Source organism: Haliotis rufescens, unplaced genomic scaffold (assembly GCF_023055435.1).
Source record: "Haliotis rufescens isolate VD_foot unplaced genomic scaffold, xgHalRufe1.0.p SCAF_12, whole genome shotgun sequence".
NCBI classification, from domain to species: domain Eukaryota; kingdom Metazoa; phylum Mollusca; class Gastropoda; order Lepetellida; family Haliotidae; genus Haliotis; species Haliotis rufescens.
The window spans coordinates 16,710,051-16,736,634 of NW_025963802.1; the positions used below are offsets into that span (position 1 = coordinate 16,710,051).

At 39.8% G+C, this 26,584-nt stretch overlaps 1 protein-coding gene across 2 annotated transcripts in view; it reads right to left on the reverse strand.

Moving 5' to 3' along the window:
• Positions 1-3,828: 3,828 nt before the first annotated feature.
• LOC124146060 (neuropeptide F receptor-like) overlaps positions 3,829-26,584 on the reverse strand; it is a 38,278-nt gene continuing 15,522 nt past the window's right edge. Inside the window, exons 1-2 of one of the 2 annotated variants that reach the window (XM_046516117.2) lie at positions 15,933-16,202; positions 3,829-5,727 (exon numbers count right to left, since the gene is read on the reverse strand). In XM_046516117.2, the coding sequence (XP_046372073.2) occupies positions 4,180-5,439 (1,260 nt within the window). In that variant the 5' untranslated portion in view covers positions 5,440-5,727; positions 15,933-16,202 and the 3' untranslated portion in view covers positions 3,829-4,179. Of the gene's footprint in view, positions 5,728-15,932; positions 16,203-26,584 lie in introns of those variants that run through there. The other variant, XM_048393399.1, reaches the window with a different exon arrangement.

Below are 26,584 nucleotides of genomic sequence, written 5' to 3' on the forward strand. Positions count from 1 at the left end.
TGTTGACCTCTCCAGGGTGAAAACTACAAACTGACTGTCGTTCATTTCCCGAGGAGCGTCAGTATGTCACGTGATAACGTGAATCGAGCGGAGATATACATAACTACTTTAGGCGATTCCTCAATGTCTAAAAATAACTTTCAAAATGATTTGGAAAAAAAAGGGAGCGACATCGATTCAGGCTACGAATGATGCAGTCTTTGAAGCCAGACACATCATGTATCTGTCGTGAAACCGAAATGAAGCGTCCATACTAAGCTATAACAGAGAATGCTCGACTTAACAAAAGAAATCACAGAGCTCCACACTGTCGTGTATTGCTTCGGGAAATCCAAACGCGCCGCCTCAAACGGTAATCCCCTTCATCAGCAGCCGTGGTAAGACACAAACACACACCCACAGTTCATAGAACGTTTATATCAATCCATTTTCAGCATCAGCCGGGTCTGGATTTCTTTCCAGAGCTAACTTTACTGGGTGCAAATTTTATTTCAAGTGAATGACATTGCCGTAGCCGCCATTTTTGCCGTTTGTAAAACCAAGGGATGTCACTCCAAATGGAATGTTTGGGACGGATGACTTCACGAATCTCCGCGTTTACATAGTTCGCTTTAAATAATTAAAGTTTGATGTTTAATAGATTGTTTTTTTATGATTTATGTATCTGTCAATATAAGGACTGAAGTTTGTTGACGTTCATCAGCTGATGAAGACAGTGCCTCACGTGAGCGAAGCGCTTCACGGTAAATTTGCTCACGTGAGGCACTGTCTCTTCATCAGCTGATGAACGTCAACAAATACAACTTCAATCCTTAATTGTGTCCCACTCATAGCGCCGCTATGTTATTAGTCGTTTGCATCAGCAATATACTTCTAATGAGGTCCTTTGCGACACCACAGCCATAGTCAAGATTGGATCTTTGTACAAATGTAATAAAACCAGAGATATTGCCTATTGACGTTTCATTTAATACAATATGAACGTCTAATGAAAACGCACAACACCGATGAAGTCTGAAATAGAAAGTCTGACAATGATTTCGTGCGTACGATTTATGCTCACTGGAATATTTCATGACTTATCAATTGCATATCTGTGGCGCTGAAACAGTTGGTACTGTAACTTGTGAGATTAATATAAAACCCAACTTAACGTTATCGATGTAATTTAGTAAAAATCAACCAGTATGTAAACGCTTTGTTATCAATAATAATAATAAAGATGATGATGATGATGATGATGATGATGATGATAATATGTAGAGGGCGTCATGGAAAATGATCAATACAACATTCTTTGATATAAGCCCATTTACAGCCTTAGACGTATCCAGGCCAACAAACCTGATCTTGTCCTTTTTGATAAATCCAATGAAATCATTTATATCATTGAATTTTCTGTCCCTTTAGACACTAATGTGATTTACAAGATTGAGGGAAAACATGGCAAATATGCGGACCTCGTTTTCGAAATGTCTCGCTTGCATCCCAAGTACCAAGTTGTCCGACTCCCCATTGTTCTCGGTGCCTTACGTTTGGTACCTCCCAATCTGTTTTCCCTGACATTGGGTGAATACTCCGGGTTTGCTACCAGGAATACAGCCCTTCTGACAATCTGGGTAATGCAGAAGGCTGCACTGTTGGGGAGCCTCCACATTCTCCGAAAAGATCTTGGTAGGTTTGACTAGGGAGCGCTTCCTGGGAGAGTGAGTGAGTTTGATCTTACGCCGCTTATAGCAATATTCCAGCAATATCACGGCGGGGGCCACCAGAAATGGGCTTCACACATTGTACCCATGTCGGGAATCGAGTCCGGGTCTTCGGCGTGACGAGCGAACGCTTTAATCAATAGGCTACCCCACCACCCCTCTTCATAGGGGGAAGTCCCATTCGCTGTCTGGGCTGCGTGTAGAGGGGGCAGGGCCCTGAGCTGATGATGAGCCTAACCAGCCGGACTGTGCCAGGATCACCCAAACCCTCTTTGCTGCATTTTTTATTTTGGTCTGTAAATAATAATAACTGAAGGCTTTCTGTACGCTGCTCAGGACCAATCACTTCCCACTCGAAACCGTCAATGTGTGATTTTGCATCAAAATGTAAATATGAAATGTAGATTATGTAATGAATTTAATGAGACTGTCCAACACATTGTCAGTGGATGCCCAGCTTTGGCACAAAGTATCTTCAGCGACATGATGGTGTAGCTCGATCATTTTATTACCGTCTTCGCCATGCTTGTAGTTTAGATACAGAGGTCCACCCACAGTGCGACCCGGAATATGTAGAGGGCGTCATCGAAAATGATCAATACAAAATTCTTTGGAATAGGCCCATTTACAGCCTTAGACGTATCCAGGCCAACAAACCTGATCTTGTCCTTTTTGATAATCCAATGAAATCATTTATATCATTGGCTTTTCTGTCCCTGTTGACACAAATGTGATTGACAAGATTCAGAAAAAAAGATGGCAAATGTGCGGACCTCGCTTTCGAAATGTCTCGCTTGCATCCCAAGTACCAAGTTGTCCGACTCCCCATTTTTCTCGGTGCCTTACGTTTGGTACCTCCAAATCTGTTTTCATGACATTGGGTGAATACTCCGGGTTTGCTGCCAGTAATACAACCCTTCTGACAATCTGGGTAATGCAGAAGGCTGCAGTGTTGTGGAGTCTTCAGGTTCTCAGAAAAGTTTTAGGTGGGATCGACTGGGCAGCGCTTCTTGGGAGAAGTCCCATTCGCTGGCTGGGGCAAGCTAATGATGAGCCTAACCAGTCTGACTGTGCCATGATCACCCAAACCCTCTTTGCTGCATGTTTTATTTTAATCTGGACGTGATAATAATGCACTACAAAGAACGTCTTATGCAGTTTTATTTACACTTAGGAATAGTATCTTGACAGGAAATATAGATTTACACATAATAATAAAAGCATTGTTTCGTACATTCCATGATACTCAATAATATATATTGATAACAATTATAACAAGGCGACGCCAAGGACAAAATGACGGAGCATCAACGTTAATTCCCCCGAATCACATAACATGTATAAACAATGTAAGTAGATTGTGAAGGCTTGTGACGCCTAAGAACTTCCCGTGAAAGTGTGCATTTGTTTCTTGTCCAGAATATCATGTTTTTGACTCTTGCTTAAAAGTAATTTGATCACGGGTACAACATTCAAGGCCCCAGCAACGCTTTCAAAACGTTTTATTGTTAACATGTGGAGGGCATTTCCAAATTTAACGCATCAGCGACAAAAATTATATCCGATGCAATTCCCCATTTTGACTTGTGTTTTATGTTCACTTACCGTTACATGTGTTTATGATGGGTGCCACCGGTGGGGCAGGATATGTGCACCTTTTCGCGAACACCTGGTACCATCACTATTTGATAGTGATTCATAAACACATTCCCACGATGTAATCGGAATCGTACAATGGACTCTGCTTTTAGTAGATGTTTCTTTGATTATGGAAATGTTTTTGTCACTTTTAGATTAAAATCAAATCAATAAAACTACTATCACCATGTGAATATATGGAAAAATTATTGTACACTGTATTAATCATGCTAAGACTGTGCAGAGGTTTCTGATACATGTAGGTAGCTCAGTTGTGTAGACAGAATGATGTAAATACCCATCATGTGAGTATTATTCCCTTTGGAAATGTATTGAAACCAATGGTTTTCATGTAATAATGTTTAACACATTAATCAAATTATCACATGGTAATAAATGTATTAGGACAAAGACACTTCCATTTTCCTACCTATATTCTGTTCGCATTTAGGTCATGATAAAAACCATGAAAACACAACTGTGACCATAATATCACTTTTATGCTCCAGTTAGCAAGGTTTTGACAATATTACAGGGGAAAGGAGAACAACAAAATAGGCCTCATACAATGTACCCATGTGCAAAAATTGAGCTCTAGCCTTTTGTGTGACGAGCGTACGTTTTAACCACAAGACTTAACCACAATTTCGCCAATGGGGTCATGGCTTAATGCATATTAGGTGAAACATGCAAAGACATATTGATATGCAATACTTATTAGATACTCTAAAATGATCACATTTTTCATGTCCAAGTTCCGTATTCAGCCTGTCTAAAAATAAATTCTATGTAATTTTCAACTGACTTCACAGTTGCAAGTTCAACACACAGTTCACGATTTCATGACGTTGAACTCCGACAATGGGGTGACGGTAGGACCGTCTTCATCACAGACCTTTGATGGAGGCTCTCCGTTAGAAGCTTTGGTAAGAGTGATAGCAGGTACTCCGGGATGGGGGTCCTGATGAGCAGCCTTACAGCACAGGCTTCCTTTGACTTTATTTTGGAGGCGTTTACAGCAGGAACAACACAGCACCTTCATGAACTCTTGCCGGAAGTTTTCATTTAGCCAACCATACAGCACGGGATTCAGACACCCAGAACACAGTACAAACAAGTGACAAATCGCATACGTCAAGTTGATGTCAATGACGTCTCCGTGAAACATGTCATCGTTGAACTCACTCAACAGGTTGAAGATATTGAGCGGCAACCAGCTCAAAGCAAAGACCACCGCTATCATGGCAAGGAGTAGGTTCGTCTTCCTCTTCCGTCTTGTGTTCCGTTCATTCTTCTTCCTCAGGTACGGAGATCGCTGCCCTGGAGGGGGACGTTGGTTCACCATCCTGTATTTGAGTTTGTTACATATTCTAAGATGGGAAATAGTTACAATTATGATGGGCATGACATACTGCACCACCATACCTGCAACCGAGTAGGCTCTTTTCTCCAACTTCAGTTCCGTGTCCTCTATGCATCTGTACAAGAATATTGGGTAGTCAGGAACGGGTTGTTCTTCCCTCAGGACAGAGAAGAGGAGGAAGGGGCTTGCCATGAGGAAGGAGATAAGCCAGATGCTTATGAGGGCCACAGCCGCACCCACCTTCCGCATGCTGTCCTTCGTCGGGTAGACTATCACCTGGAACCGATCCAAAGCTATGGCCGTGATACTGATTGTGGACACGAACACATTGGTGCCTTGAAACATCGTTACAAACTTGCACATAAAGCTTCCGAGTCTCCACTGTAGGTACACTAGTTTCACCAAGTTTAAAGGTTGTGTAAACATACATAATGTAAAGTCGGATATAGCCAGATTTATGATAAAAATGTTTCTTGGTGTTCTCATGTGAGTGTTCCTCGCCACCACGTAACACACAAGCCCGTTTCCAATGCCTCCGAATGTAATAAGAAGAGCATAGGCTATTTCCAATACAACCTCCACCGCTGGGTGAAAGTATTTGGCATCACGTGTCTGTCGTAAAATGTCTAAAATTTCTGTATTAGAATCGGATAAAGTCCACGAACTGTTTTGTCTTGGCCACAAGTCACTTCTGTTTTCGCCACCATAACTTACAACGGTGGCATCCATTGTACAGATACGTCTCTAAGAAGTAATTAAGTCGCCATTCATTGACACACGGAATGAGGCATCAGAGCCACACCGAACACATAGACGCATGCGGGAGCAAACTGCCTACGTTGTCACAGTTCGAGAGTAGGATCAATTCTGTATGCTGCAGTGTATGGTCGCTGAGTCTAACGCTTGATAATCATTAACCGCCAGTCGGTCGCTGACGAGTCGATATCCAAGAGCTTTAGTTGAGCAGGTCTTAACTGATTGGCGCATCGGTGAGTGGTATCGCCTGGTCCGATGGGTCTGAAATATATAAACACAAGCGTGAACACGTATGCTCCATACACCCAGTATACAGTGTATTCAGCCCCCCGATGGCATCAATATTACAAGCGTATATACCTGCAACTGAAGATTTAGAAGAGCTTTAATGTTACTTTGCAAACGTGTGTGTTAATGATAACAGTGTTAATTGTACTATATCTATTTGTATATGGACAGGTGGCCAAGCGGTCGAAAGCGACGAAGTGACGGACAGTGCGTCTTTTGAAATGCATGTTTAAACATGTGGTGACTGTATCCATTACCCACTGCGCCGAAAACAATCAGTCCATACTTTCTGAAATGTGACAATTTACAGCACTAATCACATTGATGATTACCACGTGAATTATCCCGCGCATGCTCATGGCATGGGCAAAAGTGCCACTTGTGTGTCATTGGTGTTACAAATAGTTTTACAATCGTGTATATTTACATTACATTACATATTATAGACGCTTTGTTCTTCTATTGGTAACATAGCTATATCTGTGGAGACGTCAATAGCATCAACAGTTTTCATGCAAATTGAGGATCGGAAGAGCAACATCAACGCGAGAGCAGACGGGATCTTTAAAATAGCAACACATGCTGAGAGTATCAGGCGACAAACGGGATCGGGTTGTCAGGACCCCTGACCTTGCGGGTGTGTGTCGGCGTATCCGAATGACAATCACTGCATTGTCTGGTCCAGACTCGAATATTTACAGACCGCCGTCATATAGCTAGAATATTGCTGAGTGCAACGTTAAACGTCAAACAAACAAACAAAGCATGTGTATTGCTATATTGGTCTTTCCGACCCATTAGCTTTATGACTATTTGTCATATCAGTGTTGTGAGGTTAAACGGTCAAACCATCATTCTAAATGAGTTCCCTAAGGTCATACATAATAGTAACATTAAATCCACAGTATATGTGCATTATATAGGGCTAGTGTTCTCCTACTGCGTAAATGGCCCTTACACATGCGAACACCTGCAGATGTATGCAATTTCGCGCTTTTGCTATGAAGTGATGGAGTCAGCATTAAAGCGTCACAGTATGTCAGATTGTTTAACGTAGGCAGAGAACCCAATTGCAAAGTAAAGCACGTCGTGAACGTTTATTACTTTGATGAAACCAAAATGTTAAACATACATGTATGGTGCTGCCAGGACAGTTATAACTGCTGCCTTGAACAGCTACTGTTTTGGACTTTGGCAGCGACTACATGTGTCCCAGACCACTGGACGAGTACATGGTCTATGCCCGCTACATGGTATATTGGTCCTAGTACGGTTTAACTCTGAGATTATCATACGCGAATCCAGTGTACAATTCAAAACCTAAAATATTTGTCTATATTCACAATGCTGTTAAGTGTTAAGATAGTTGTTGCTATGTAGCTAATATTGTCACGGGACCCGTGGAGATCCGGGGTAGAATAGGTCTTCAGCAACCCATGCTTGCCGTTAAAGGCGACCAACGGGATCGGGTGGTCAGGCTTGCTGACTTGGTTGATGAATGTCATCGATCCCAATTGCGTGGATCGATGCTCATGTTGTCAATCACTTGATTGTCTGGTCCAGACGCCGTCATATAGCCGGAGTAATGCTTGGTGCGGCGTTAAACAACAAACAAACAATTTTGTCACGGAATCCAAACACGAACGCGCGGATATTCATTGTTCATTTTTCAGGAAAAAAAAAAGCTTATAGCCGCCATATATTTTTCTCTTTTTAGTATTCAAACGAGTAAATGATAGCAGTTTCTGCATGTTTGTTTGTGTGTGTATTTGTTTGTTTGTTTGTTGTCTAACAGCGCACTCAGCAATATTCCAGCTCTATGATGCCGGTCTGTAAATAATCGAGTCTGGAGCATAGAATCCAGTGATTAGCAACATGAGCATCGATCCACACACTTGGGATACGATGCCATGCATCAACCAAGTCAGCGAACCTGACCACCCGATCCCGTTAGTCGCCTCTTACGACAAGCATAGTCGCCTCTTACGACAAGCAAAGTCGCCTTTTACGGCAAGCATGTCCTAACTGTTTCACATAAATCAAACTGACGGTATCGCGGTGGTGCCGTAAGGTTTGTGTAGGGTTGTGTCCCGCTGGGACTGTTAATGTCGACGTGATGAATTGTGTGTACTCTTTTAGAAAATTGTCTCTTTTACTTTCACACAACCAGATGTGCCAAGGTTGTTGTTCTCGCGGTACCAACTGGCACACAGTCGATTATTGAGCACGTCAATTGCGTTTTAGCATTCATACTGATGTGTGTGTGTCTTATGAACTGTCAATGCCAGAATATAATCACTGTCGTCACTTTAGCAGGATTTGTCAGTGTACGATCGTTTTAAGCTGCTTCCTATATCTTGAACTTCCTAAGTGTATGGATGAAATGTTATTAAAGTTGTTTGACTTCGTCTACACTTTGATCATCAGTTTGATTACATTTTAGCCCTGTGGATGTTTTTTGCTAAAAACATTTCCAATATGTCATAACTAATATACACTAGTATTAGATTATAAACTGATGTAGGTTTATAACAGAACGATATACAAATAAACAGATACACAATTGTGGGTGGAAGTTGTGATAACTTGAGAAACTCCCATATCGAGAAACTACGTTTATATTTTCTGAATGATACCTTAACGAGATTTGATTCGATATTTTACTTGTCCACAAACTCTTAATAAGAATATACATGTACGATGATTCGCAAGCGTATGCCTCCTTAATACGAGATACGAGTCAAGCTTTGACTTTCCATTGTAGAATGAATGCTTAGAATGCAGTTCCATCAAATTATTTTATTTCTTCTTTGTCATTTTCTTTTACACTTTTATTGAGAGATATTATTTAACACTCAACGTCAACTGAGTATTGTTGACGGTAATTGCACATTTGACACAGCAAAAAAAGTGTAAGTTTCCGTCTTCCGGAAACCTTCCGGATACCTTCCCATTTTGGATTCGGCCCGGATACCTTCCGGAAACCTTCCGGAAACCTTCCAAAAAAAATGTCAAAATTTGGGGTGTGCATTTTGTTCACTTAAGTGTGAAACACATAAAAAAATTATCTTGAAAATACCAAGAGATTTGAAGGTTGCTGAGGGCATCTGGAAGGTTTCCGGAAGGTTTCCGGAAGACGGATACCTACACTTTTTTTGCTGTGTGAATGTTGGAATTAATAAGTTAACAGTGTGTTATTCATTGTACACTGAGCCATTACAGATGGTTAACAACACTTCACATCTGCATGGAAACCTGTCTTGCCAACAGTAAAAACCAATATTTACAGAGCACAGTTTAGACAGCACATAATCGCCAGTTACATGCTTGACTAAACTAGATGGTGTTATATGCCTATACAAATAGTCCAGGATTGGGATGAAGGTGATGTTGGTTTAGATAAGACGACTCGAAGTCAATCCATATTTGAATTATTCATTAGATGTGTCAGGCGTTGCTACAATGTAGAGTCTAGTATGTAATTACAGTGCTGATGCGGTAACCGTTCCAAGACGTGCCCAGCATACAACATTGTTGATGACAGGTCGAACTCCCTGTTTGTTTTACCAACTTTCTATGACAACATTCTCCACAATTTTCATTACAGAATACATGTACACATTTTGGGCTGTGTATATTGCTCAATCTGACTATATTGATACATCCGTGTTGTTTAATTTTTGATTTGTGTGTTTGATTTTTAACGCCGCACTCAGCAATATTCCAGCTATGCGACAGCGGTCTATAAATAATCGAATCGGAATCAGACAATTCAGTGGTTGATATCATGATCATCGATATACGAATTTGGGATACGACGACATGCATCAACCAAGTCAGCGTATCTGACAACCCGATTGCCACCACGGAGTTCATGCTTTATATATGACAGGCTGAACTTTCTCAATACGTTCGTACATGTGCATTTTTTAGGGGCACCACGGTATCCTATCGCGTAACTTGCCATGACTTCGCATATACCGAGGAATAAATGACAGGAGTAATTTAATGAGTATTCAAGGAGATTTGTAATGACGATTTATCCTTCTGTAGTCTGTTCGTGATTTCTTGAAATATTATTTTAACATAAAAAAATTATGCTGTTTAAGGAATAATTGTTACCACCGTAAATGAATGTGCGCGCAGGGCTTTACACTGCTTTTGCAAACACGGGGTGCCATCAGAAATAGGTTTAAAACAAAATGGTCTCAACAAGACTGTATGACAAGAGTGATGACTTCAGCTTTCCAATGATCAACTTTCCCTTTATGTACTGAATATTCCAGCAGCTCCAGCATTTGGTGGGTACATTTCACAACTTCTGACGTACAATCGAGCATGCTCTTTCTTCGAAGATTTCAAACAACATCAAACGACTTTTGCTGATTAACGTTACAACAAGCGAGGTCTTAGTTGAAGCTTTCAGAATGTTGTTTGGTTGTCATTAGAGGACATTTCCAAAATTGGCACATTAATGACACCAATGATGACAGAAGCAATTCCCTATTTGACATATAGGTTCCCTTGACTACACTTGACTTGACCTTGCATGTGTCTGTGACGCTCACCTTTTGTCGAACATTGATAGTGATTCATGAAAACTTGCTCATAAAATAAACGGAATCGTACAATGGATTCTGATTTCAGCCTCGATTTCTTATGAACATGGAAAAGGTGTTGTCGCTTGTATTTACTTGTACATGTGTTACTGGTGAAAAGGTTATGCGTGTGGATATTGCTGAAATATTTCTAAAGCGGACGATAACTAGACACTGATAGATATGTGGATATCATCAATACTGCATGCAAGAGTTCCTTCGCATACATTATAACGTATTATGTGGCTCCTGGCAAAGATTGATGACTACTGTAGCACCTTTATTGATAATGAATTGAGTCGCTCGACTGTACATCATAATGAGTGTTGTATATTAACACCCTCCCACTGACTCTTGATCGTAATTGTCTTGTTATATTAGCTCTGTATTGTCAATCTGGACCACGCCGCGAATAATTGTACTACTACTGATGCGTCGTAAGGCAGTATGTGTTCATTCATTCAATCTAGAGTGTTTCTGACTAACCATGATTGACAAAGAAGTTCTTTACTGTTATATAGGCATTATAGCTTCCGTTGTGCTCGTGATTAGAACTCAGACAAGAATCCACACGAAAGTACATGAGTCATCACCATGTCCCGTGGACAAAATATAGAACTTGACGGTCTGGAGGTTCAAGTGAATTTTGCTTCTAGTATGGCATACACTTGTACATTTGTATGACTTGGCAATATATACAACAACGTATACAATTATTTCCCTAGTGATTGTAAATGGTTTCAAACTGTTGCTTTCGTAAGGGCCTGGACCATGTGGAAGGAATATATAACTTGGCGTCTGTGTGAAGAAAAGGTAATGCACGACTGTCATAGCTTGAGAGCCGTTATTGGAGATCGGGAACTCCGTTTGTCATCGCAACTTAAACTTGGATGATAGCAAGGACGAAGGCTATCGGCCCACGGTGCAGCAATTTACAGCAGCCACATTAATCGTGCATGTTTAGTGGTTTTTTTCCAAATTTGCACAGCCTTATGAACATACATTGCCAGATTTCTCGCCAGATCAACATTATCAATGGACTGCAAAAGATCAAATATATGAATAGTAGGAAATTCCGTGTATGTGCTTTGGATGTATACGTGACCTATATGTCTTGAAAATTGCGGAAAATCATACCCATCTTCTTCAAAGCCCATTTTACATTACAAAGTATTTCTTGCCTGGCAATTTCCAAATTTGACACATTAATGACAACGATGATGACAGATGCAATTTCCTATTTGACACATTGGTTCCCGGTTTTTTTCCAGGTGAACACTTGACTTGCCCTTGCATGTGTCCGTGACCTTTTGACGAACACTGATAGTGATTCATGAACACTTGCTCATTATATAAACAGAATCGTACAATGGATTCCTTTTACATTACAAAGTATTTCTTGTCTTGGAACGTTTTTGACTCCAACATCGCGCCAATGACCAGTATTTATTTACAGCTCATCTCTAGTGAGTGAGTGAGTTGGGTTTAACGCCGCTTTTAACAGTATTCCAGTTATATCACGGCGTGTCAGCTTAATGTGGGAGGAAAGCCCGAAGTGATGCAGGTCTCAGACGTTTACCACTTCGGTGAAACCCATGAGCACGGGTATGGTGCTGACAAACCTAGAAACATAATCGGGGCGAACCAGGATTCGAACCCACAATCATAGGTTTCTGGCGTGCCCCAGGGACGCAACTCTGCACAGCGAATCGCGGCGCCTTAGACGACTGGGCCACCCGTGCCCCCACTCATCTCTAATTTACATACTCAAGGCAGTAATCTGATGAAGCACAGTACCTCGGTCCCAATTTCCGAAGGTTCTATATTCTGCGCCGACATTCTACACACTAAAAATGCATAACTCATGACTACTATATAATATTGCAGTATAGATTCCGGAGCGGATGTTTGGAGTAACAAATAGTGAATATTACTTTCATATCTCTAAATTACTTGCGTTGTCACAACCATTATATTCAGTTATTGTTGGGATATTGTTAAATGATGTATTTCTAACTGCCGTATGATTACTTTGTGCATAGCTGTCTCTTTGTTACTGCCAAAGACGGGGTTATTTTCTTCTCCACTAGTAATTGAAATATTCGCGTTAACGTCAGTATATTCTCTGTGTTACTACATTCCAAATGAAATGAAGGTGAGGTGAGGAGACATGGGGTTTAATATCGTTAAGGGTTAATGCACTTCTATGGCAACTTGTGCATGTGTGTGTAAGTGTGTGTGTGTGCGCGCATGTCTGGTGTATCTGCTTATACTAGTCCGCACTAATGTATTTTTACAGTGATAATTACTGAGATATCATCTCGCAGTTTCAACATTTATACCTAATGCCGCTTAGACACGGTATACACTGACTCCGTGTCAACCAATCCTTGTGTTATCCCCATAATGCCGAGCTTCAGACCATCGATATGCCGCTTTCCGGCAGCTGGCAAACGCTCTTTCCACTAAACCACAGAGGCATATACAAATGACATGAAAGCCATGAAGATGCTGTGGTTGAATGTCATCAGTACATCAATTATAACTATTTCACATGATAGGAAATTTGAAAACGTTTTTGTTATCCACGCAAATAATAAAAAAATCCATTAGGTTAGTGTCAATATACTAGATAACTTCAAACTATTGTTGAGAGATATATGGGTAGTGTACGCTCAAGACCAGCTTCTTACTTTTATCTCAAAAAGGTTTGCGATAATTTCCATCACTCTAAGTGGAGCATCTATCACAAAATAGCAGCACGAATATTGAATGTTTAAAGCACTTTGGGAGCGAGTCGCATTCCAGTAACAATACATTATGTAGATTTTTTATCCATTCATTATGAAAAAAACCATGTGGAAACGCTGTGATCAAAAGGACAGTTACTTCTTTCGGACTTGACTTCTGTCTTTATAGCTTACTTCTTATGTCACAAGAAGATGTAGATAATGGCTTCCTCCGTTGCATCAATTTCCTTAAAGGTACTTAGAGCGGAAAGTGCATCTGCGTATGGCCATTGTAGATACTTTACGATAGTGATGATTAGCAGAGACACAAAGTATTTAGCTTGCTTCAAGAGTCAATGTTGAATTTTATCAATGTTTAACCTTATTTCAAACGAATACGCTTGTGTTGTGTTTCTACATTTGATCTGACTTTTTTACTGGAATTCGACTGGACATACAAACAAGAAAAAACTCTTGCATGATCACAAGAAATCTCTACAAAATGTCCATTGTACGGTAATACCTATCTCATGAGCATGGGATTATAAATCACTATCAAATAGTGCTGATACCAGGTGTTTGGGAAGAGCTCGAGGTGAGCGTTACACGTGCATGTCATTTTACTAGGCTCGGTCCAACTAGCAGTCCTAGCGCATTTCATTTTCAAATCAGTATAAACACCACATCGGTTTTTTCAAATCTTATGATGTATGTAAATCAAACAATAACAATTGCTTTATGCGCTTCTGTACTACTTCTCAGAGGGACTTTCTCCACGTACTATTGCCCACGTGTCAGGATACAAAACTAACACTTGTAATACTACTCACGCGAATAGTTATTGTTGAGACTGCCCCTATTTCATCAGACACGATGTGTGGCCTCGATATCTAGTTTCATCTTCCCCGCCTGCAGGTCTCATTATTTCAAAACTGATCCATACCACCGACATAATCAGTTCAGACTGACCAGTATCTGCAATATTCAGAGTCACGACCAGGTACACAAGTAACACCTGTCTCTTTATTAATTCCACATTCGATGCTTCAGGCTCATTTCCGACAGTCACTCTAATTGAACGCTTGACATTAAGCCTCCCTGATTTGTATCTACAAAGCTATTACCATCACTGTAAGAGGCCACGGAATGGCACTATCAGAGCCAACATTGTTTTCGGACTGACAATCAATTAAAATACAGGCCCAAACGTGTGAAACACCATTAAGCTACTGGTATGGGTGTTTGAAGGACATATTACAGATATTTCAACTGATGGCAGTTGGGCAGATGTGGATTGAAGTGAATGGATAGCGATGAAAGAAAGTCAATACTCATCAGAGAGGGCCTAAAGACATTTCGACAATCAGGTCGACCTTAGGGACAGCAAGGGCTACGCGAATGACCTGATTACATTCCATCGACGTGACGTAAATACAAGTGGTAAAGGGGATTATACACTGACACCTCTGAAGGACCCATAATTTAACCATAAACGTATTTGGTGGGTTTTGCTTTGTCTCATAGCTCCATCTAGTATGGACTGGCCTGTGATTTGTTGTATGACAATTGGAAGCTGAAGGAACGTTACATGTAGCCCTTTTGAACATTTCTGTTCTAGTTTCTGTTTCAGTTTTGTGTACAATGTAACCATTGTGCCCATTGATCGGTGACATAATGGCAGCCTAAGATTTGTTTTAAACACGTTCGATTTGGGGTTATAGTGGTACCGCGAACACCAGGTATCATCACTGATTTTCATTGATCCATTCATATTGTTTTCATCACTGGTTTTCCTTTACGCCTAATAGAATCTGTTTCGGCAGATAATTTCTGGCGTCAACGTTCAACGTGTACGTTGTCTTGTCTTGTTGGGGACATCAGATAAACAATCTGAGAGCACCTTCTACATTAAAAAGAAAACAACTTTCATGGGCATGGTTCTGCACAAAAGCTGGTCTGTATACATGTACCAGTTTACACGAAGAGATTCAGGAATGAGCGTCTAAAAACAATTATATGTTGGTCCCGTTGTTGTACTACTTCCAATTTAGCTTGGTAATGGTAGTTAATGGAATTTCCAGCATGGATCCCGTGATCTGAATGCAAAAATCAAATACAGGTGGCCTTATTGATGGGCATGAGCATGTCACGTTCCGTGTTAAACATACCAATTACGGGGAAGCCGACGAGAAACTATTCATAGCAGGAATTAACATTGACCTTCGGACAGGCTCAGATTGAAATTGAGGAAATGAAAGCCTTCACACACATGTACGAATCAGCGAGGATAGGTGTAAGCATACTATATGTACTGCTGAAACAAACAGTATTATACTGACCCTTCACGGTGCACCTTATACCAGTTGAACCCACGATAGTCATTTCAACAATAACCAATAAATGTAAACATGCAACGTTATCAGCATGTAAAGTACGGTAGATTGTCTCAATGTCCATTTTAAAGAGCAAGATACCACTCATTAAAGAATTTGAGCTGTCTCAGGCCCCGTTTCATACCTTTAAATTGCATATTCGTGGTAAGAAAATAGACAAGGATTCCGTCATGTGCACAGAAGGAATGTTTATCTGACTGTCTATTCCAAAATATTTCTGCAGATTATACATGTTGTCCCATATCCAATACATCCACCTGTTATAACCGGACACGTTGATCACAGAGCAAAAACATAAAAAAAATTAACGCGTCTAGAGTAATAATTTTACCACAGTCACACAATGGGAAATAGTAAATCACAACATCTACCGATAACATAAAACTTATAAAGGAAAAGATATTACATGTGCATCAGAAACATATAAAGAATTGTCTATGGTAAAGAGGAAAACCTACCCGAAAAATGATGGTATTAGCGTCCAGACCAATAAATTCCGTTTTGTCACTGAGTCTTCGAAGACAACCAGTTGCCCTCTGCTAGTATGAGAGCCTACTGCGTTCCTCAGATCTTTGTTCTCGGTGGTATAACAGGAATAGAGAAATCAATATTCGGGGATGTGTGCACACGCCTAATGGGCATTTTCGCCCAATTCATAAGGACGGCATCAACAAAACTCGTTAATAACTCTTCTAGGGACGTTTAACATTGCCCAGAGTATTGTCATGATGGTGCTACTTCCTTCCAGGCATGGGCTTTCTATCTATTACAAGAAGCTCAGGCAGGGTGTGTGAAATGGTTAAGAAAATGGTGTTTCTATTGGTGCGGACTAAATCGAAATATCAATACCTAAGAGACATTGGTGAAAGTGGTAAATTTCTTTAGGTGATGCCAAATGTGATTTACGCACATGTATGAGAACTCTGGACGCAGACTGCAGTATTCATACAGAGGAGCATATTTCTTAACAAACGTCCAAGTTGATCTTCCTGAAACGTACTGTCGTGTAAGTTCTCAAATGACCATAACTCTGACAATTGACTTGCCTTTGCATGTGTTTGTGATGAGCGCAACCGGTGAGGCAGGATAGGCGCACCTTTTTGCGATAACCTGGTGTCATAACTATTTGATAGTGTTTCAGAAACACATGCTCATGATATAGTCGGAATCGTACAGCAGACCCTTTCGCAGAGATATCTAATGAATATGGAAAGGGTTTTGTCGCTTTTATCGTAGTGTCGTGAACGTAGGTTCAAAGGCACTTGCAAACGTTTCTAAAAGACATCTACATGTCGATGCGTCTTTCAAAGATAATCAAAATGACTGATCCAGTGTTTAAATAACCATGTTAGTTCATTTCTGTGCCACAGATGAAAGCAGGGGTATCAATCGGAGGTGGCGTTCTCATAGGCTCAGGTCTGAAGGCATTAACACACTATACCACATGAAAGCGACAGGCGATTGTCCGTAATTAATCCCTCGCTCGAAACACTGAATGAATTCCAGTCCAGTGTAAACATTATTACGCTGAGATTTAGCGCCAACTTTCAACTTTGTGTCGTTAAGTGGCCTACTAGGAGACAGAGTATGCCACTGCAGCATCAAATGCTCAACCTTGCAGGAATATTTATAAGTGCACAATGTGATTTGTTGCTGCTTATGTCAGAAACGATGAAAGTTCCGGGATATGTAAGGATTGGTAGCTTTGGAATTGCCTTTGATATCGGCTAAACCCAGGCAAATGAGTTTTTAAAAAATACTTCTCGTATTGATTTTAACCCCCAAGTATGGCGATTTCAACATGAAGGCAATGTCCTTTTTCCAAACAAAGATTCATTTTACAAAACGTGTTCAGTAAACGCTGATGGACATTTTCTTTCGAAACCATATCCGTGCAGTATTTCTTGATGTGGTACAAAAATGGCAACATTTGTCCTATTTTGATAGCTGATTCAGGATTTGAACCGAACTTTACAGCTAACACATATTGTATAAAACCTCTAGAAGTCTCATGATTAATGCTGGAGAGATCCAGCAGCCATTATCAGCACGAGTCAGCCAGTATACGTCGGGCTTCAACAGAATGTTTCCTATAGTGTCTACCGACATTTCATGATCAATTCTGAAAATCATTGCATCATTTGCATGACTCTTTGCAAATTTATAAATAATGGATACTATGAAAGTGTTCATGTCATACTATGTTTACGACACGAGCGTCGTGAAAATAGTGTAACAATAACACGAATATTATGTTCTATCTAATACCGAAGAATATGTCTACATACAGAGGCAGGTACCAACAGCAGCGGAACCACAATTTGTCGAATAACGTCTTCAGCTATGACGTCGTTTCTAGAGTGACGTTATTCCGACCTCACGACACAATAAGATTCGGATAACTTAAACAATGCCGTCCGGATGACGGAAATAATACACTGTTGTCTCATGACGTGATATACCCCTAGGACACTTTTTTTTGTAACCCCGATACCTTTTCCCTCGTAGGTAATAAGATCAGTTATGTAATGTATCTTATCGCCTTAGATGCAGTCGACCTTATAGGATGTCGAGCGAAAACCATTTGATTCGACTGTCGTGTATAGATGTAATGACAAAATACAAGACTTTGGCAGTACCAGGGAACTGCCGACGTCAATTTTTGCATCTGTTTTCGGTCTCATAAATACGATGAAGCATCCATGTTCAGAAGAAAGGACAAATTGTACCACTGGTTTGGAACCATCGGGACTTCACAAAGAACAAGAACAACTCTGTGTAGTTTCGACTTGAGAGTATGGTTCTGGATATTGCTTTAAAAAGTTTGCCAAACCAGAAAAAAATCAACCAGTTTAGAAAATGAATGCATGTTCCTGAATTCGAAATTTACAAACAAATGAATTGATGCCTAAAACTTCAGTAAAGTTGTCAGACAAAAATCCATTTTCCAAAATGCCTGACACTTTTTCAGATTTCAGGAACCATCAGTAGTGACCAAGGATAGGGTTACATCTTTGTCTTCAAAGGTTCAAGACAATTTGTCAAAAATGAAAGCAACTGTCATCTGGTGTTTACCAGGAAAAGAATATGTGAAAGACTTCTTCATAGATAACATACCTACTTCGTAGTCTGGTGGTAGAGCATCTGACCAGAATGCGAAAGGTCGGGGGTTCGATCCCAGGCCGTGTCAAACCAAACGACGTTAAAATATGGTACTTGTTGTTACCCTGCCTGGTCATCGGCATAAAGGGGCTAAAACACATGCTGGTCGGGTGGGAGTCAGTATATTGTGTCCGGATGGGGTATTCATGTTAAACTCGGTGGTCTTGCACAATAAAATTGGCATTAGTCCAACCTGTTACAAGCAGCCACACACATGTGCAAGCACGTCTCCTAAGAAGTGAAGGATCTTGAACGCGAAATTAAACCCCATTTCATCTCACCATCAATTAGAAGTTTGTGGATAGGACTTTTAGGCACGAAGTAGGCATCCCCATGGGAAAAAAGTTGTGCTCGCCAACTTTCCGATCTCTTAACTTCCGTTGTGCATATGAATCAGAATTTAAGCTTATCTTGTCAAGGCAATTTGATCAAGAAATTTAACTTGTGTTTCATATTAAGATCTAAGAAACATGGTTCAGAGGGACAATAAACTATCCACAATCCCCTGTATGACAAGAGGGATAACTTTCCAAGTTTCAATTTTCCCTTTGTGTCAAGTAAATTTCCAACAGTTCCATCCTTTGGTGTCCATATTATAAACTTTTTAGGTACAATCGTTCTACGACGAATTAATACGACGTCATACGACTCTTGATCAAAAGTTGTTACACCAGGGTTACAACATTCAAGGCTTGAGTAAAGCAGCTTTCAAAACGTGTATGGCAACATGAATTGTGGAGGAAAATTCCTGTGTTTGTACAGGTGAACACATGACTTGCCTTTGCATGTGTTGGTGCGGCGACATACGCTCACCTTTTTTCGAAAACCTGGTCTCATCACTTTTTGATAGTGATTCGTAAAGATATGCTTTTGATATAGTCGCTATCGTACAATGAACCTTCTGCTTTCAGCAGATATTTATTCTGATTATGGTTTGTTTTTTGTCGCTTGTATTATATTTTGTAATGAGGCAGACATATTTGTTTTACCTTATCATAATACGGATATCAAGACTAGGGACAAAACACCAATAAAATGTGAGGGTTGTCACAATTAGTTTCGGACATCAATTAACATTGTTTCTTCAGATCTTCTGTAAATCGATTTAAACACGAATCCGACCGGATGGACGCCCGGACATTTTTCTTGGTATGACATAAAACGGTGGAAAGATGATCATATCAGTGTAAACATGTGTACATTATGATTAGGTGTTTAAAGTCGAGCTGCGTTTCAAGCCAGTTAATGGGACGAAGGCATAACAGCTCTGAAAGAAGACAAGCAGATTTATTTGGCAACGTGGACCTGACCCATCATCTATGCCCTTCAGATGCTTCCAAGGAAAGGTCTCACACACTCACTCCTTGAGTCATGATTTATATAATATTAACAATAAGGTCAGCTGTCTTTTCCTTTCCAGTAATCGGGGCGGTCGGGTAGCCTAGTGGTTAAAGCCTTAGCTCGTCACGCCGAAGACCCGGGTTCGATTCCCGACATGGGTACAATGTGTGAAGCCCATTTCTGGTGTCCCCCGCCGTGATATTGCTGGAATATTGCTAAAAGCGGCGTAAAACCATACTCACTCACTCATTCACTTTCCAGTAATCCGTATGGATGCAATTATACATAGTGGGAACGTGGACTGCAGAGAGCGGTGGGCACTGATGCATTGTCTGCACCTCGCCCTCAAACATTATAAATCGGATGCGTATAAGTAGACTGATTTTAGACCTGATAATTTGGTCGATAGATGAGCTATGAAAGCTCAGGAAGAGCAACGCTTGCAACACTTCTGAATCTAAACACGAAGCAAGCAGCTAGAAATATATTCATATGTTGATTTCAGTGCACCCATAACGGATATAAAATTAATGAAATAACAGATGCTATAAATTTAATGGTTTGAAGTTAAATGACGCTAAAGTGAACACTACTAAAGAAAGGCTGTTTAAGAATAATGCTGTTTCAGACAAATTACGGCACGTCAGCTCAATGTATGAGACATCCCAAAGGTGCTGGTTTACCATTTGCATTTTTCCACGGGCGCAAGGGTAGGGCTGCACATTTAAGGATCATAATTGGAGCTAATCTGGGATCGAGCCTACGACAGACCTTGTATGGTTAAGGGACGCGAATCATCCTCACAACATTTTCAATTTGTAAGCAGTAATAACCAGTTCCTTGGGTATACAAAATACAGAAAACGAGTCTCCATGATAGATCAGGGATGTTATTTGATTGTGGCGTCACGTTAACCGACGACGTCACAAAACTCTTCAAAATTTGTGATACAATTTTATGTTAACGCTTTAACTTGGCGAGATATCCCTTCATCTCACAAGCGATATCTTTTGGATGATAAACTGATTTCGCGAGGCAAATCCTGCAATTCCCCAAAGGTCAATTCATCCATAATGAACCTCAATTATGCATGTGTACATAGGTGCGATTGATTTGGAATATACAATAAGCATAAATACCGTTTAAACCGCAATGTCAGAGGCAGAAGCGGTGATGTAGACGCGATGAGGTGGAGAATAATATTTTTTCTATGTACATGAAGTTTCAAATGCAATGTAAATACTTATATGCAACCAATTCTTTATCAATTTATAAAAATGACAATTTCATAACATAAATGTTATTCATCTTAATGAAACAAGGCTGGCCTGTTGCCTATCCAATGCCACATAATGCTTATATACGATAAAACTGTTACTTGTGTGTGTCATAAACCCTTTTAATGACAGACCGCCTCCGTGGTTTAGTGGTAGAGCGTCCGGAGAGCGGAAGGTCCGGGGTTCGATCCCCGGCCGCGTCATACCAAAAGACGCTAAAAGATGGTACTTATTGTTACCCTGTCTGGCGCTCGGCATTAAGGGGTTAAAACAAGGATTGGTCGGCTCAGAGTCAGTATACTGTGTCTGAGTGGGGTATTCATGTTAAACTGCGGCATGGTATCTCAGTGAGCTAGCACTATAAATCGGCATCAGTCACCAGACACACACACACACACACACACACACACACACACACACACACACACACACACACAAACGCGTGCATGGACGTCGCTATATAAGTGCAATAATCTTGGATGCGACGTTAAACCCAATTTCACCTCACCTTTTAATGACACATGTACAGTTTGTATGATATTAGCAGCGTCCAGCTTTCAAATCATATCGAGCACTCGGGTATCAAGCTAAATTAAACAAACACAGGCGGGATAATGATAATTAAACCACTCACAATGGACATTGTCCTTCCACGGAAAATATACAATGGCATGTGTAAAATAATGATAACAAAACGAATTATATATTGCAAAGCAAGACGATACAGCCATTGCATCAATGGAAAACTGAAATATACATATGAATCAGCTGTGTTTTGAAATTTTGGCATATAAAATAAGTATTACTAACAGACATAACACCTTTTCCATAGTAATAAGAAATCATAAGCATGTGTTTACGGACTACTATCAAATTGTAATGACACCAGGCGTTCGCAAACAAGCAAGCATAACTATCCTTCCTCACAGGTGGCTCGTCACAAAACACATGTAAAGGCAAGCCCATTAAGTAAGGATAAGAATTTATGGATGAACAACTTCTTTATTCTACTTAAGAGCCACGTTTCGGTGTAGGTTCTAACACCGTTATCAAGCAAGTGATATACAGGGTATGGCTGACAAATATACATACAGGTAGGAGGCATTGTTCACCTGAATAAATCGGGAACATAATATGGTACAAGACAAACATGGGAAATTGCATCGGACATCATTTTTCTCAATGATGCGTCAAATTAGGACATGGCCTCTACATGTTTGCCATCAACGTAGCTTTGGCCTTGAATGCTGTACCCATGATCATACTACTGGAGCAAAAGACGCATAATGCTCTTTGAATCTCTCGTAGATTCCAACATAAAAGTTGGTCCTTCGGAAACCATGCCACTTACAACTTTCATGTATTCCAACTGCCAACCACTTCAAATTCTTTTTTAACACCTGTTTAGCAGACAATATATCAGGTGAGCACAAATGAAAAAAAAACTCTTCCTTTCACCCAAATATGTAACGAAAATTATTCAAAAGGAAAATGCAACACAAGCATTATTGACAACCATAGATTTTTTAATACATCTCGGCAAATTTACAAACGCAACCCAATATGTGCATTTGTGTATTTGAGACAAAATCTTGTCAATGATATATAGTAACAATCTAATTAAAGATTGGACCCTTGTCCTACCCAAATTGGTTTATCTCCATCCAAAAGCTACATTGTCAACGTGGATGCCATCTTCGTCTTACAAGCAATCCTGCGGGCATGTGAAGTGTCCTTGACCCGTGCTGCTTTTTCCCCATGTCACCGTCGGCTGTCAGTGGCAATCCCATCTCCTAGTAATAGGATTAGCCCTGTCGTGTGTGTGTCTGTGCGTGTTTACAACGCCTCTGTAATGGGAGTGCATGTTGTCAGTGACTCCGGGAAGTTCTAGCGTCCTCAGTAGACAACTATATCGTTTGGCGGTGGGGTAGCCTAAACGTCACTCACATACATGTACGTACGGAAGCACGCACCCACCTCACCTAACGTTACCTCGCCTCACAGGCAAGACTACATAATACTGAAACACTGCATATACACGGGGACAACTACAAACGGTTTCAGATAAAACAATCATGGTTGTATATTTTTCATATTTTTGGGGGGTGGTAAATATATTGAGTTATGAATACACATTGTACAAACACAGTGTTCGTTCGTTACAGGGGACAATTACCATCCTAAAATTAATATTCTAAATTATCTCTTAGCAAACTGTATTCTCATCTCACAAACGATACCTAACCAGAACCAGGTGTTTTGGAATCTGCGCCTTAGGTCGGCTAATCAGTGATCAGTCAGTCAGACATTTACAACAGTCAATATACTTCTAACTAAAACGTTTTTTGACACTGGTGTAACTACCAGATAAGCAAAACGACATATACTTTTTCAATGGCAGTGATCGCCGGATAGAGTAATTGCCCTTTGCCAAACAGACGCTGCTCTTGTCTGTGAGATATCACCTTTGTCTACATTCTGCTTGGTCTGTCATGACGTTTCAAAAGGCAGTCCCTACACAGCTATGAAACGAAACAAGGCTATAGTTTCGGCAAATACCAACTGTTTTAAATTCTGAAAATGACCACAAGCCGCAGAAATCTACAAGCATGGATATGGAATTTTTAGCAATTTTTATCTCCAAAGTTGCCTAAGCTCGTAAAAGTTTCGGTATCTTAGGCTATTATTTTTTAACTATGATACCAATCTCAGTAGTTAGTCCAGGTCCCCGATGCAATAACTAGATGTTTGTTTGTAAACATTGAAAGTAGTACCTACTTCACCTTTTATATTTGTCTATCCGTCATTGACCCCAAGGAATACCGTTTTTATCCGATGGCTTTATCCTGCCGTGAAACTACACACAATGTGCTAAAAATACAAATAATCTTTCTACGTCTATAGAAAATAAATTATGACTGTCATATATCATTGAACTGTATCTGATACAGATAGCGTAAACAGCTGTTGCAACTACAGATAAAGGACAAATGCGAATGTGATGGGTAAAACAACATCTGTTGTTTTTTTACATTTTGTGTAGAATATATTTCGAACATACAATGACTCTTTTGTTCATTAACTCGCTAAAGGTGACAGGACAACGGAATTATTTTTTTTACCTACACCATATGACATTGACAAATGTCAGTGACAACAAAATGAAATTTAAAAGAAAACATACACAAGTACACTTGGATGTATTCTGTATTTTGTGTTTGTCATTATGGCATGGCATTTGAGTTAAAATGTGAGAATCCCAGTGTAATATGTTATCATTGGAAATTGTCTGTGGAAGTTAGAAGGCAACCATTTAATGCATTTCAGCAGCCGATAAAAACCTAAGACGCTTCTTTCTTTACGGAACTTAAAACATAAACCGTTAGAGTAACTATGTGTTTCTTGGTTATGGTTAGGATCTATTTTTGGGGTTTTGCCAGAATTGAATGATCCATCAAACAAATAATTCCTTCGATCCAACTTTCAATTGTTCACGAGGGAAAGCATTTGTCTTGTGCAATTCTTTCAGCAACATCAATATTATAAACGAAAGAACTGTTTCCATCATTCATATCATTTTAACGACTTAAATTCTACATAATAAAGTTTCTTTAGGGCCGGTGATTCTGAACGTCTATTTCTTACTGGTACACTGTATTTATCGATCGCCATTATACGATGGACTGATATACAACAGACGAAGATAGTATTGTTTATTGATACTTTTTGTCTTCATCCATTTATCTTAATATCTGTATATGTGTCATTGCCAAGGGCATATCAGGATACAATAAAAGCTATTGATAAGACAGATAAAAATATTTTATAGTTTATCATTTAATCTGCAAATACTATTGCCTCAAGTGTTCAATTTGAATATACTGGAAATAACCCATATTCATTATGAAATTTAAAGTCAGTTGTGTTGCTGAGCACCCATTTGGATGTAAATGCCCAGTACTAAGATCAATGGCGTGTCGCTAATCTGCGACAAAATGTTTAATTCATGGACGAAATGCCAGTAATAGTTCAAGGTCATATGACGTCAAACATGAAATGACGTCATAAACATGAAGCAAAAATGCAGTGTCTAAAAGGGAAGACACATTTCTTGCTTGTGGTTCTGCTTTGAGCCCCATTTTATTCTTTTAGCAACATGGAAAACCATTTACTATATTTAGTGTCCGTGTTTTGTAGAATAAATATAGAGATATTTCTCCAACTATAACGCCTACATCATTCACTGTTCGTGTCGTTCAGCAAATAGATCTGCCATAGGTTGGCATTAAGTGACAAATCTGAGTTCCGTGACATCGGATATATTTCAGCCATATTGTGACGAGAACATTTAATCATATATAAATTAAGACAAATAAAAGTCAGTATGGACAGTATAATAACTAGATTATCACAGATTAAAGTGTTTAGTTGAAACTAGTTGAGAACATTTACAAGAATAAACTATGATTCAAAGATACATCATAAAACTGAGTATAGAACGCCAGTAGCCAAAGTTAGGCCACAATGCTACGGACCATGGGGATTTACGATACTTCTGCTACCTGTACGGTTCCCCAACAGGATTTACACCGTCGCTTCAGCTGCCGGCGATTGTAGTGAATTTTAGCCATCAATTAAAATTCACATATGTTCTACTATTAAAAACTACGGCTGGAATAACATACTTTGAATGACTCTCGGGGAATATAGTTTTATGCTACATCAACCCCTTTTGAGGGCACAGCTACAATCTCGGTTAATAATTATACACTACCGTTTATCCAAAAACCAAATGTAACTTAAAATTTATCAGTTGATTTAATTTGTTTTAAAAAAAACTTTGATTAAATGAGAACTTTAAAATTAGCCTTTATAGATGAAACCCTGAAATAGTTATCCCTTCTGAAGGAAAAATCAAGAGTCTAGCAGGAGATGCTTGACCGTGATTCTGTCATCACAAAGGATACAAAACGGAGGATCCTCACCTTTCAATAAATATTCATGTATATATCTGCTGTAGCCAATATGACATCGTCGCATTCACATTCATATCTGGAATGACAATCCAAGTAGGTGTAACCGATAGTTGGTTTAATTTCATGTAACTTATTGATATCTTATTGGGAGTCCCACTTCTTTTGCATTAGATCATGACCACTAATCTGAGTCCTACCAAGAACCCGATTCTTACAAATAGACTTGGAATAGAATTTGTTTTTGTTGTTTTCTGACAGTGGTGATACAGACAATTAAGACGGGATACCATGCATCAGCACTGGGTGCATAATTTCCCAAAGGACATATTCTAGATCTCCGTACAATAGCTCGCC